Here is a 14,752-nt window from a genome sequence, read left to right as displayed (position 1 = left end):
CGCGGTCCCTGATGCTTTGCCAAGCTTGTTCTAAGTAGGTGCTTTAGACCACTGAGCCATCTCTCCAGCCCCTCAATTTTATTCTGTTAATTAACTCAGTATTATTTAAACCCATTAAAAACATCACTGTCTCTTCTCTCAGAACTTCCTTCTTATTTCCTGTCCTAGCATTGTCCTTGTCTCTGAGCCTTCTTTATTCTCTGACAGCTTCCAAACCTATATAATCACCACCTCCACAGGCCTGTGGGACACCTCTCGCTAAATCTTTTTATGTGTTCTCTTCCCTCCCCTCTCTAATCTCCCTAAATCACTGCTCTAAGTTCCATAAGGCACACAGTACTTTTTCTCACACATAGGAAAAATGAAACCTAGCTTAATCAGCTCCATGGGGGTGCACTTTTGTGAGCCTTCAAATTGCCTGTTATGGACTCCTGTGAATGGTTAACCCTATCAGACTGTCCTTGATCCCCTTGGTCTCCTCCAGTTCTCACCCCACCTCTGCCTTTGTCTGGGCTTTTTGCTACTACTTTGTATCACCAATAAATCTAAAAATGGAATTGAAATATTTTTCTTTCTTTTAGCTTTTCTGTTCCCTATCATTTTGCTTTTGTTTAACTGGAAACTACCGAAAGACATTGATGACATAAAAATCATTATTCAAGGGCCGGCCAGATAGCTCAGCAGATTAAAGCACCTGTTTAGACAGAGCATAGTGGCTGGGGTTTGATCCTGGCCTGTGGTGCTGAGAGAGGGAATGAGACTGGGTGTGGTGGGGTGTGCCTGTAATCCCAGCGCTTGGGAGGCTGAAAACAGGAGAATCACTATGAGTCCAATCTGTGTAGTGAGACCCTGTAGACCCTGTACTAAATACATTTTTTAAAAAAATCATTATTCCTAGTGGCTCTGTTTTTATACCCTAGGTTGTTGAGAATATACCATCTCACACCACATGTAGGCTCCTCACAAGCAAGATGCAGTAAGTCAGACAGTACTAGGCTTCTCTCACAAACGCCTGCATGCTAAAGCCTGAGGGGAAGTGATACAAAGATGGGCTACCAAACTAAACAAAGCAGAAAACAGCTCTACCATCAACCAAGACAGCTCTGGAAAAAACATCACCTCATCGGTGGCTGAAGTGCTTACACTGAGCTGTAGCCTTCTTAACTGCTTTAAGAGTATGTGTCTTCTAAAAGAAATTACATTTATTTAAGGTAGAAATGAAAATAACAGCAAAAATAACAAGCAATTTTCAATGGCAGATATATGATTAATCTCTGTATGAGTTTGCCAGCGTTATCACAACAAAAAGTATTACAAACAGGAATTATTTTTGCATCACTCTAGAGGCTAAAGCATGAGATAAAACTGAGACAGGTCTGGTTTTCTCTGAGGGTTGTGAGGGAAGGAAATGTTCCAGATCTCTCTCCCCAGCTTTCTTCTGCTTATGTCTCCTAACATCACTTATTCTTGAAGACTTCCATGTTCATACTTCCCTGTCTTGTGAGGATATTAGTCATATAAGATTAGGGCTACTCTAAGCATCTCATTTTAAGTCACTTACCTTTATGAAAATCTTATATCCCAGTGAAGTCATTTTCAAGTAGCAAAGGATAGAATTTGGGACAAGGACATCATTCAACCCATCACTATCTCTGGCCCTCTTATTCAGCCTGGCTGCATAACTGGCAGGGCCCAAGGTAAGATGAAGATGTGTAGCTCTGGCTGGTGAACTCAGATCAATTGCCTTTCCCATGGGCCACAAAGGACAGCGACCTCTGTGCCATGGCAGCTCAGCACATACTCAGTCCCTTGTTCCGTCATCATAGAATCCGCAGTGTGCTGGCTCAGTGGGACAGCAGCTGCTTTGTCCTGCCCCAGGATGCCACAGGGTGTCCACTCTAGGGCCCTAGGCCACTGCCCCAAACCTAACACCATGTGGCTACCACACTGAGTGGAACCAGCAGGCACTGTGAGGCATAAGTGGTTTGGGGCAGCTGCAGACTCACCCTGGGGTGGTGGGGAGCTGAGTCCAGGCCTCTGGTGTGTGCTCCAGGGCTCCAACACACTTTACACAAGGTACACAAATTTAAAGATAAAAATTACTAACACCCCAAACCACTTAGCACAAAACCCTAAGCAGCAGGTTCTTCTGAGCATGGGACCCTGTACAACTCTTCTGGATACATGTCCACAGAGCCCTCCCCTTAATGAACTAGGATAGTTCTACAGGAATGAATGGCTAACTACTGAACACTTGGGCTAGGACTGCTTGAAGCTACAACAGTGTCTGCCTTTTCTCCTCTTCTCCACAATAAGGTTCATAACAGTGCTGGTGTCATGGGTTACTTAGGTCACAGGAGGCTGCCCTATGAATATTAAGAGCAGCAAAAATAATCCTTAATTTCACCCATGGATGTTGCCCAAGAGCAACACAATAGGACAATGTTTATAGTTAAGTAATCAGTATGAATTTCCTGTTTATGTTTTCATAGTTAAAAAGTTCTTAAGAGCAGAATCCCAGAAGTTAGCAATTGCAAGACTTTTTATTAACATATTTGTTTGGAAGCATGGATTAGAAATGATCATTAATTAAAAAGTCACATGGGGATGAGGAAAGGAGAAAAGGGAAAAGAAAAAAAATATATGCCTGTATATGTATACATACATACACACAGGATAGCTAAGGTAATGACTCTACTAATTTCTATAGTTTGTGCTTACATTTTTGAGCAGTTTTGCATGTCAATATCTTATAATCTGAGCAACTACTTTGAAGATAACAATATCCAGAATAATAATCATTTTTAATTTCCTAATATCTTGTTTTCAAATTCTGTACCATTGTTTTTATTTTTTTCTCTTTAACATTAAAAAGTTACAAGGCCATGCATGTAAGAAGAAATGCTTTGTTTTGTTTAGCTTTGTGTCATATTACAGAAATTCTATTTGTTATTCTCTATTTTCTCTATGGCTTTACAAAATATTTTTCCTAAATGACAATGTAGTATTTAAAATGTGTACTTCTGTTTCTCTTACAAATCATAGTATTTCTTTTTCACACTGATCAATTCAAGATATTATTTATATTCCTGACTATGCATTGGCACATTTCCTAAAAAGCTTTCAAAAATAATTTCTGAAAGTAAATAGAGGGAAGAGTCTATAAGTGTCTCAAATATATTACTTTGATAGATTGCTTGAGGACTTGATGCATAGAGATGCATTTAGAAGAGAGAACACAAAGGCTTTGTTGCTTCAGAAAACCAAAGATAAATAAGCAAATTGTTTATGTCAAGAAGTTAGAGCTGAGGGGACAAAAGAGCTATCCATGCTGCTCAACCTTGGTTTGGAACCTGCCTTACGAAGTGTCAGTTAGTGTACAACCACCAATGGGAAGAGGTTAGAGGCTTAATGGAAAAGAGTAAAAACCGAGCAGGACAATGGGAAATGTATGCTGACTCACACAGCTTAGGAAGAAAGGGCTGGTGTGAGAAGTGGGATGAGACAAGCGGGAAGCCAGGAGACGCTGAAAGTGATGGATGAGAGGGACGAGATCAGCCCAGACAGTTGAGGTGATTTATGGCTAGAAAAAGAAGCTACTCCACCCACTGATCATGCTTTCACCTAGATTCTAAGGCTCCAGATTGGGTTAAGGGCTCATTTTCTAGGAAGAGAGGAATTGACAAGCTCAAGAAATAAATTAATAGCTTTGCATGTTTCTGCTTTAAGAGAATACTCCCTTCCATACACGGAATTGGGAGTTTAGACAGGACAGAGGGGAAGGGGGCAAGCAGCTGGCCTCGTGCTCCCTCTGGGCACAATCCATTTCCATGTTCCCATCATGCAGCAGGATACAGAGTGAAGTAGCTCAGGGGGGTGTGGAGTGTTTCAAGGGATTCTCTGAGTTAGCACTGAGTGACTGGTTAGAAGCCACAACAAGGGCCTGTGGACACAAGTTATGTAACCTGGCTCCATCTTTAGAAGAGTATGATGATACTACTTTATTCCAGTCCTCCCTGTAGTGAGGATTCAGTATGGCAGTGCATCTAAAACAGCACAAGGTAACCTTTCCTCAAATAATAGAAAATACTAGAAGCATTGAAAGGGGTCATTTTTACCCTGTTTTAGAAATGAAATGAGGTGGGGCAAAGGAGGGTGGGAATCTCAGGGCTGGGAATCTCAGGGCCAAGGGATCTCCTGCTGCTGCCTCTAGGAACCAGCTCTTCTCCTCCCAGAAGCCTTTCCCAAGAGGCAACGGCCTTCCCATTTCCTACTCCTGTGTCCACTGCTTTGAACACTCTTCCCCACATCTACTATGACTCTGGCTGCAGCAGGCTCCCTGTTGTCTCCCCAGTGACCAAGTGTTCAGCTTCTACACAGATGGCCCAATATGCTGACCCAGTACTCGGTTCACTGTGGATTGTGGTCCACTAATTAAGTCATGAAATGAATTTAGCATGTCATGCTAAGTATGACAAGACAAATGTAGAATAGAATACAGTAGAAAAAGAAGTATAGTTCAATACCTGGTACTGCAAAAAAAGAAAAAAAAGAAAAAGAAGCATACAGCATAAAGCATGATGTAAGTATTTTTTCAGTTGAAACTGTACATATATATATATATATATATATATATATATATATATATACAGTTTTGTCTCATAAAGTGTATTTCTATAGGTTATATTATAGAGTATATTTTTTACAGTGGCTCATTGGCAGGAGAGTCCTTAATTCTTGCCTCCAGCTCTAGCTCTGTTTTGGATGCCTGGTTCCTTCGTGTCCTCTGCTATGAGGACCTTCTTTCACCTACTCTCCACCTTAGTGACCATTCCGCCAACCATTTCTTAAATCTGGCCACCACATAGAATAGATCCATCTTCAAAACATGGAATTTCCATTGCATATCCAATATACTTCCTAATCTGTAATTTCTCCAATCTCCTTCTACTATTGATCATTTAAACACTATTTCTTGAACCCAAACTTTCTTCTTGCCCTATTCTTGCCAGGACTACTTTTCTTTTCTTTCTTTCTTTCTTTCTTTTTTTTTTTTCTTTAATGTATTTAGTACAGGGTCTACCGAGTCTCACTACACAGATCAGACTTATAGTGGTTCTGTTTTCAGCCTCCCAAGTGCTAGGATTACTCCATGCACTAACACCCCCAGTCTCATTCCCCTCAGCCAGCACCAGGGGCAGGGCCTGCAAGGCACAGTGCACCTAAGCAGGCAATTTAGGCTACTAAGCTATCTGGCTGGCCCTCCTGCCAGGACTGATTTAGCTCAACTTTAAATACCCAGATGGTCTCTTTGCAATCCTTCAGAATTACTCTTTTCAAGTCTTAAACTTAAAAATGTGATCAGGTTCGCCTTTGCCTAAACCCATGAGCCCATTCTCAGCTTTACCCCGTTCGAATTTTGTTTTTAGACACAGAGTGCCTACAGCTGAATTCTTTACTTCCTGTCTCTCACGGCTTCTTGTCCTGGCAGTGACTTTCTCCTGGAGACCTACCCCAGCCACTTCCCTTGATGACACAACATCCCTGCAGGCACTTCCCATCCTTCTCTAGCCAGTTAGTCATGAGAAGGGCTTTGATTCAAGGGCAGAGGTTGAGGCCCAGCCTGCACTCCCTGTGCAGGTTGTCAGACTTCTCTCCTAGAAAACTGAAGGGAGTTATGGGAGGTACATATGAAAGGTTCTGATGTTAGAAGCAGAAGAAACCAAAGGACAGGAGAAACCAGCAGGGACACCATGGAGACACCCATGAGAGTAACAAAAGCAGCTGTTTTAGTCCACTGGAACTTTCTAGTTCCTAGGCAGTCTGAATGCACAGGTGACCCTGTTCCTGGGTCCTCTTGGAGGCCCTGGGATGGGCACCTCCCATTTGCCTGAGTGAGTCTTAATGGCCTCTTTCCTTGAACCTAAGAGTGCAGGAGAGGAAATTCCAGTTCACTGACATTTTACTGTAGCTAACACATGCTTTGGTGCCTTTCACATAAAAAAAAAAAAAAACAAAAAAAACAAAAACGTTTGCCAGGTACAATCTACCTCTTTTTTCCTATACAGCAGCTACTTACTTATTATTTAGAAAAACAAATACCTTTTGTGAGTTCCAGCTTGGCAGGCCAGTCCCTCGTCTGCACTGCTTCGACACTTTGCTCATTTGTTGTTAATGTAACACCTACCATTCTGTTTTGTAATTTGTTTATGTTTCTGCATCTCTTGCTGGGCTCTCAGCTTCTTGGGGACCGTATGGAGGCTTATGTTCCCATCTCCACAGTGCAGAGGTGTGAGGCAGATTGCTTTGTTCCGCACTCACAGCTGCCCTGGAGCTCACCCACCTCTGGGTACTTGCAGTCTGACTCCTTTTCTGTGTGTGTGCTGAGGGTGTTTCAGGCAGGTCTGAAGCACCCAGGGATTAACGTTCCAGGAGTGACCCTCCGTCAGTGTGAGGGGCAGTGGAGAAAGACCCCAGCCTCTTGACTGTCAGGGGTCCACCAAGAGCTACACAGGGCCTCCGAGGGTCCCCTGTGGATGTGAGCCCCACTGCCAGTGCAGTAATGGCTTTCTTCCCTGCCCTGTCTCCTTTCCTCACTCCCTGACCATGTTTTCGAGGATCACCTCTAAAGTAAACTCTTTGCACCCCCAGTATACATATCTCAGGGATTACTTCTGAGCCCAAACCAGGAAACAAAGCACTCACTACCAGACAGAGTGAGCGAGCTGCTGAGGCCAGGTCTCTTCCCGCTGGTACAGGATGTGAGGAGGATCCCTCTTCCTACCCTCTATTACTTTCTTCCCTTTAGAGAAGAGCCCATAGACTCCAAGCAAGCACATCTGCACCCACATTTTCCTTGGCCGCTGTCTGTGCAGAAGAGCTTGGAGGTCACCCTCCTCCTACCTACCACGTTGACTGGGGCCACTTGATGAGCATGACTCTCAGCTCTCAGAGTGGCTTGGAAATGTTGTTACTTGCTCCCCATCCATGTCCTTCTGCAGCGACTCTGCTACTCTTGGCCAGGATGTCCTTCTTGCTTCCCTGCTGCCCTCCCAGTGTCTGGCATACACAAATGCGTATGTTGCCAGATTTGTTAACAAGCATTCACAAATGTTAATGCTGGGTGGAAGGGTGACTGAGATTCTGGGTGAGGGAAAGCAAACCCCCAAAAGTCCCTTGGGCTGGATGAGATGGTGCACACCCTTGATCCTAGCACTAGGGAGGCTGAGGCAGGAGAATCCTTTCAAGTTTGAGACCAGCCTGGGCTACAAAGTGAGCTCAAGGCCAGGTTGAACTGCATAGTGAGACCCTGTCTCAAAAAGACAAAGAAAAAAAAAAAGTGCCCTGGTACAGTCAGTTAGAGGCTAGAGACAGACTCCAGAACTACAAGCACAGCGCTCAAGGCCGTGAAGAACTGGGACACGGCTGCTAATCTGTGAAGATGCTCTGGACTGGCCAGAAGAAGGAGCACCATGGTGACACTGCAGCACAAGGACACCATGTAGGCAAACTTTATGATTAATTTCATCCTCACAAATAAGGAAACCGAGGTGTAACGAGACTAGGCTAAGTAACTTGCTCAAGGTCACAAAGTCGATAAATGGCCTCACTGGGGTTTGAACTCTCTACAACCTGGCTTCAAAGTTCAGGAAGTTAACTACTACTGTATGATTCTGCACATAATGATATTTGAATACAAAATTATGGATAAATGATTGAAAAGTCAGGTGATAAAACCTGTCACCTGCCTCCCATGGCTAGTATGCTTTAATGAATAGCAAATCAATCACTGTCACAAATACTGCTCAAATAATTCAGATCTGCTGTGATTATATATCCATATTAGTGAATATGAAACTAAAATGACTGCAGGCCCTGCTCCCAGGGTGCACTGAGATTGCCATTGAGACTGGTGGGGGCCTGTAATCCCAGTGCTTGAGAGGCTGAAAACAGAGGATCACTATGAGTCCCATCCATGTAGTGAGAACCCGTAGACCCTGTACTAAATTAAAAAAAAAAAAAAAAGAAAGAAAGAAACTAAAATGGGAATTGTTGTGGTTGTGGTTGTTGTTGTCGTCGGAGGCTCTGTGGATATCAGTCACAGCTAAGATGAATCAGTGCGGTTCAGCAAGTACATGGTCAACTGCGGCACCCCAGAGCATGGCTAATTACAGCGGCTGCACCTGCGCTGGGCTTCTGCATCTGAAGAATGTATGGACAGAGTAGACAGTGCTTCAGAGCCTGTGTCTGCTAAGTTTTTCTTTTTCTACCATTGTGTAGATCAGAAAAACTTGATTGCAAACATATCTACATTATTCTTAAAATGTGGTGCCTTTTCTTTATGTATTTAGTACAGGATCTACAGGGTCTCACTACACAGATGGGACTCCTAGTGATCCTCCTGTTTTCAGCCTCTCAAGTGCTGGGATTACAGGTGCACATGCGCAGTCTCAGTTCAGGTCTCAGCTTGCCCTGGGGCCTGCATGGCAGGGTGTGATCGATATTCTTATTAAACAGGTATCAATCATCTTGAAAGAGCCCACATGAGTCGCCAACCCAACCCAAAAGGAAGAGACCCTGTCTCATATTATGCCCGCTTGCTATGTGACTCGTTTCCTTATTTGGTATTGGATTTAATCAATTTTACCTGAGCAATGGTCTTGTGATCTCATTGGTTGACCATAGTTTTGTCCTAACTCATGCCCACCTAAGCGAGTTCTCATGGTTTCCACCTTAGACCCACCTCACTGCATGGTTTTACTTTATAAAAGTCCTCAGAGGAGACAGCTTCCCTCAGGACAACCAGCTCAGGATCCCCCTTCTGTCCCTCTCTAGGAAAGGAGCTTTCTTTCCCCAATAAATATATTCTACTCTTAACCTCCGTTTGTTCCTAAAATTTATTCTTTGGTTTTAGAGAACATGAACTCGTCCCTTTCAGGTTGGGAGCTGCATTTTCCCCCTGTATCTCCTTCACACACTGGCTTAGGCTCTGAGATTCAGAGGCGACCCATTCTGGAAGGGTGCCCTGAAGGACACAACCCTTATCAGGTCTTCTTAGGGTCCCTTACTATATAGTACATGCTCAAGAAACGTTCAGTTGCTCTGTGTGAACTTGCATGGTTTTTTCCTTGGGGGAGGGGTAGCCTTAGCTGGTCTCACTTTTCTGCAGAGGGCAACTGGGAATCAAAGTGAGCAACCTGGGTTAGTTCACAACTCCTGGGGCTCCTCTCCTTCACCTCATTTTAGAAGTGCTAACAAAGTGACAAAGTGGAGAAGCCTGGGTCTTGCAGAGGCAGCTCCGCAGGGGTGGTGCCTGCCCGTGCATCGCTTTGGGAGGGGTAAAAACGAGAAAGCTTTTTGTAAGCATTTATCCAAGAGGTGGTCCTCCCTAACAACTCTAGGAAAGCTACACTTTGAAACTCCTTCTATCCGAGGTTGGTCCAGGTGGCCAGGACGCTACCAAAGCTAAGTACTGGGGAACCGGTCCCGCCCCTCGCCGCGCCCCCAGGCAGAGGAGGGGTGTGCAGCCTGGGGAGAGGCTCGACCACCCCTGGAGAGGGCAGGGGATGGGAATGCACCGCTGCTTGCAGGCACCTCCGCTGTCTCGCTTCCGCGACCACCCCTTGGCTCCCGAGTACGGATCGGGCGCCCTGGCCCTGGGGACACTCACCCTGATATTCAAGGACCCTCTCTGGGGTCAGCGTCTTCGCCACAAGGTCTGCGCAGCCCCGCTGGGGCCCCAGCAGCAGCAACAGCGAAAGCGGCAACAGGAGCATCGCTAGCCACTGGGCTCACAGGGCATGGGGCGTTGTCCTCGGGACCAGAACTCCCCGGAAACCCCGGGGCCTGCTCCTGGGGAGGGGGGACTGCAGCCCTCGCCTGGCCGGGGACTCACGCCCCACTCTTGGTCACCACAGCACGCACTCACACTCTTGGGACTCTGGGCTGGGAGACAGACGGAGTCGCAGTGTTTCCCCGCCCTACGCACCCGGCCTGGAGGTAGAAGGAGGAGGTAGAAGGGAGTGCACCATCTGCACTTCCCAGAAATTCCTGCCTTTAGGGTGGGGACAGGGGAGGGGTGGGACTGAAGGGTGCATTCTTCTGTGCGTGAATCTCAGTCCTTCCTGCTGTCTCTGGAGGGAGGCCACCGAGGACCTAGGGGTGAACTAACTAGAAACCTCTGGGACAGGAAGTCTGACATCTGGGTTTGCAAATCCCTGGGTTCTGGTAAACACTGCGGGTCTGGCAGCAGACAGTCGAGAGTCAAAGAAGCTGCTCTGGGAGCCCAAGTGCTTTGGGAGGCTCTGGACTCGCCCTGGCCTGCATCCTCCTGCACCAGAGTAACCCAGACATTCTTCCAGTTGAACCCCTTTCTGTTTTAAAATAGTCTTCTACTCCCATCTTCTTTGATTTCCCATATCCAGCAAAATACCCACCTCATAGCTGAGAAGCCCTGCTCAGAAGTGAGAAGTGATGCAATCCAGGTTATGCCTTAACCCCACAAAAGTTACTCCCCAAACAACTAATAAGTAGGCAAACCCTGACAAGACTGTAGTTCCAATAACCAGCAGAATACTGGAAGTATTTAATACTTGCAGGAACAAGCTTTAATCCTTTCCTGAACAGGACCTTGACATCAGCCTTTAAAACATAAGAGGAAAGAAAAAACAAAGGGAAAATTAAGAAAGAAAAAGAAGGAAAGAAAGAAAGAAAGGAAAGAAGGAAGGAAGGATGGGACCTTGGGTGACAGAGCTACTTATCTGTCAGTATAAATCATTGTTTTCAAGTAGTGCAGTTCTAGCCCCATAAACCCAGCCTCAGAGGAAATTCCAGCAGGAAGCAGGGTGGAAATGGGAGGGAGGGAAGTGGGGAGGGAAAACAGCCTGCTGCAGCCCTGCAGGAACCTCAGAGGCCCTGGATATGTCTGTCCCAGGACAAAATAGAAAGCATTTGCCCACAGACTCATGATCCCTGTGGGTTAAGATGTGGGCTTGTAACCTCCTGGGCACACTTCTGTGCCAGCCATGAGCTTGAGGAAGGAAGCTGGTGAATGGCTTATGAAAGTGTAACGCTCAGTCAAGTTGCCCTGGGGTGTTTGAAGGAAGAAGTTGTGAGAAAAAAAACAAAGATTAGAGGGGAAAGTGCTTGTATGAGAGACAGCCTGAGGAGGCATGACTGGCTGGAAGGAAGGACAGTCCCTGGGCCACTATGAGAAATGAGGTGAGGCACTGGGACCTTGGGCTACCTCCCAAGGTGAAGCCCTGCTCTTGCTAAGGAGTTCAGCTTTATCTTCTCTATAATAAGAGGGGTTTGGGAAAAAATAAACAAACAAACAAGCAAGGTTTCCTGAACCATTGGCAGATAATATTCTGAAGTAGCTGGGCTCTGACTATGAGAGGGATGAGGAGAGGGGAAATGATGGGTCTGGCCCATGTGGAAACCAGCTGAATCACCGCAAGGTGGCCATGAGTCCAGATCAACTACCTTTTCTTCGCAGCATTCCCTCCGTCCCTTTTACAGCATGCCAAGATGATGTCCAATGAGCTATCACAACGTCATCTTCTCACTTCCCAAGATGATCTCCAATAAGCCGTTGCAACGTCATCACCTCACCTCCCAACTCACTCCCCCTTTAGAAAACTATAAATATAGCTGCCTTCCACTGTCTGCCTCTGAGGATTTTCTCAGTCTCTTCCTGTGGTCTTCTTGTGTCCACAATAAAGCCTCTTTTACCTTTCCTGTGGCTTTGCTGTGCCTCTGCCACTGCCACCACCATCACTGCTGGGTAGACCCAGCACCAGCCAATCTATTTTTTTAAAAACCATACAACTTTTTTATTGTTAAGCCATAAAGAGGTATCAAAATTAAAAAGCAAAAATTACGGGAGAAGATGTAACAAAACTACTAGGAGCATCAAAGGAAGTAAAAATGGTACTAGGCGCAGGGCAATTATGAACATGGTAGGACACAGAGAGAACAGTGAGCATGTGCTGAAGATACTAGGGGAGGGGATCGGATGAGATTTTGATCTTAGACAAGCACCTAGATAAAGAAATAATGGGACAAGACTTCTAAACCAAACTATGTGCTAAAGAGTCATCCTTGCCATTGGCGCTATCTCTGTCATCCTCTCCTTCCTCAGCCACTTTTTCATCATCCTTGATCAATTCCAGCTGGTTCTCCACCCAATTTTCATTTTCATTATCATCTAGTAGATCCCTCTGTTCAGCAGAGTCATCAGCAGCACCCTCAGACTCCACCTTCACATTAGTTTCATCTTTCTTCTGGGAGGTGCTGGTCTGCTCCTCTTTGGTTTTATCATTCTTCATCTCCACTGCTTATTTGCGCTGTTCCTTTTCAGTTTTCTCCAGGCTTTCCAGTAAAGAATCCACATATTGTTTTACCTGGGTCAGCTCCTTCTTAATGGCCTGAAGGTCATCACCTTTCAACTTTCCAGACTTGGATGAAGATCCCCACCGGCCACTCTTAGAATTGAAGCCACTTATGCCTCTTTGGGAGGTGTTTCTTGATACATGCTGGCATTTTGAGGGCACTACAGCCAAAGCAATAGGAGGAGGAGGAACATACCTGTACATCCTGTCATAATTATCACATTGAAAGTCATAGTCCAAGTCAGAAGAGGAGCCATACATCTCCCCTGCAGATCGTTTCACACCTGCTTTTCCTCTGTTCACTTTTGGCCCTGTAGCCAGATTAATCTCTAAAACCTGGCCAGCAATCATTCTGCCATCCTCTCCAGCTACAGCAGCTCGGACGTTTCTCTCATTAACATACTGGACAAAGGCAAAGCCCTTATGAAGGGAGCAGCCCACAATTTTGCCATACTTCAAGAAGATGTATGACCATTTTTTTTTTTTTTTTTTTACAGCCAGACAGCTTGGCCACAGTATAAACTAGACAAAGGCAGCCAGTGGCCTGAGGGGGAGACCTTTGATTCCAAACTCCTTGCTGATTTGGACAGATACTGTCACCACAATGGCAAATGGCAAGAGATCTCTTATATTCAGGTTTTTAGTGCACTTTGAGTCATGTCCCTCCTTTACTGAGACATGTGGAGCAAAACAAGTACTCTTGGTTTGCTCTACAGTGCCAGGCCCTTCCCCCAATGCTCCTTTCCCAGTCTCAGGGATTCCTCAGCTTTCCTTTATGTTCCCCAATATCTCATTGCCCCTAAACACCAATGGGGAATAAAACCTATAATTAGCTGTCTCCTTGCCAGTGGTTTTCTTAGAACTACCCACTTGTCATGTAATACCCCCACTCTGTACTCAAACCCAATGGCTCCTGTCATTTGGTCCAACATCTCAGGGTCATCAAGAAGGCAGTTACTCATACTCACTCAGTGGTGCCAAACCCCTATACCATGCTCTCCCATATTCCTCCTTCCACTACTCACTTTGCTGTTCTAGACATCAAAGATGCCTCCTTCACCATTCTTTTACACCAGATTGTCAGGACCTCTTTGCTTTCACATGGACTGATCCAGGTCCTCTTAGATCTCAACAGCTTACATGGACAGTCTTGCCTCAAGGGTTCAGAGATAGTCCCCCTTTCTTTAGCCAAGCTCTTTCTGCTGACCTTGAGACTACTCGTTTAGTATATTGATGACCTCCTCCCCTGCTCCCCCTCTCATGCCTTAGCTGTGCAGCACACAGCTGCTCTCCTCAATTTCCTGTCACAACAAGGTTATAGGATCTCTCCAGAAAAGCCCAGACAGCTTCACCCAAAGTCAAATGTATAGGACTTGCCCCCACCCTCACTATTTGCACGATCACTGCTGATCGCAAAGTCTTTATTTGTGACCTTCAGGTGCCCACCACAAAAAGCAAGTTCAAAATTAATAATAAAAAAGCAAGTTCTATTCTTCCTTGGCTTAGCTAACTTCTTTCACCTCTAGGTTCCCAATTTTGCTTCCCTAGCACAGTCCCTCTACAAGGCATCAAAATGTTCCTTGTTAGAACCCCTAGACCCTACTGCTCCTGTACATTTCTCCTTTCACAAACTACAGCAGGCTCTTCTAAAAACCCCAGCCCTCACTCGACCTAACCCAACCCAACCTTTTACCCTATACACTTCTTCTCAGTGCCAAAATGCAGTGGGTGTTCTAGGACACAAAAAGGGATCATCCTTTCAGGCAGTAGCATATTTTTCTAAACAACTAGACAGTACAGTTTGTGGATGGGCTCCATGTCTTTGAGCTCTCATAGAAGCAGCTATACTAACATAGGAGGCACAAAAGTTTACTTTAGGACAGTCTATCACAGTCCACTCATTCCATCACCTCAGTGAGCTTACACATAAGACACTTCTGGCCTTAATGACCCCTTCCCCTATACAACAGATCTGCCTTATGTTCATAGAGGACCCTTCCATTACTATTTCTACCAGTAGCCCTCTCAGTCACACTACCTTACTCCCCACCTCTGATGAAGGTCCCTGACATAGTTGTGTTGAGGTCCTACAGATGACCCCGTCTCCCTTCCCCCACATAGACAGCACCCCCCTTCCCACAGTTTCTGATATATAGTTTATAGATGGCAGCTCAACAGACATAGGCACCCAGGAGAGGGCAGGACATGCCATAGTGAATGGGTCAACTATAGTAGAGGCAGGCCCATTACTACTGGGACATCCTCACAAAAGACAGAGCTTATAGCTCTTACATGTGCCCTCACACTAGCCAAAGACAGAGCTATAAATATCTACACAGACTCTAAGTACACATTTAGTA

The 14,752-nt window shown here is 45.4% G+C and overlaps 1 protein-coding gene and 1 pseudogene across 1 annotated transcript in view; both read right to left on the bottom strand.

Moving 5' to 3' along the window:
- Pla2r1 (phospholipase A2 receptor 1) overlaps positions 1 to 9,991 on the bottom strand; it is a 128,724-nt gene extending 118,733 nt beyond the window's left edge. Inside the window, exon 1 of the mRNA XM_004629979.2 lies at positions 9,671 to 9,991. Coding sequence (XP_004630036.1) covers positions 9,671 to 9,776 — 106 coding nt within the window. The 5' untranslated portion in view covers positions 9,777 to 9,991. The remainder of the gene's footprint in view (positions 1 to 9,670) is intronic.
- Positions 9,992 to 12,071: 2,080 nt separating this feature from the next.
- LOC101566530 lies at positions 12,072 to 13,354 on the bottom strand (annotated as a pseudogene).
- Positions 13,355 to 14,752: the final 1,398 nt, after the last annotated feature.

This window comes from Octodon degus, unplaced genomic scaffold (genome assembly GCF_000260255.1).
Source record: "Octodon degus isolate 3935 unplaced genomic scaffold, OctDeg1.0 scaffold00032, whole genome shotgun sequence".
Taxonomy (NCBI): Eukaryota; Metazoa; Chordata; class Mammalia; order Rodentia; family Octodontidae; genus Octodon; species Octodon degus.
This window is presented reverse-complemented; position numbering and strand designations above follow the sequence as displayed.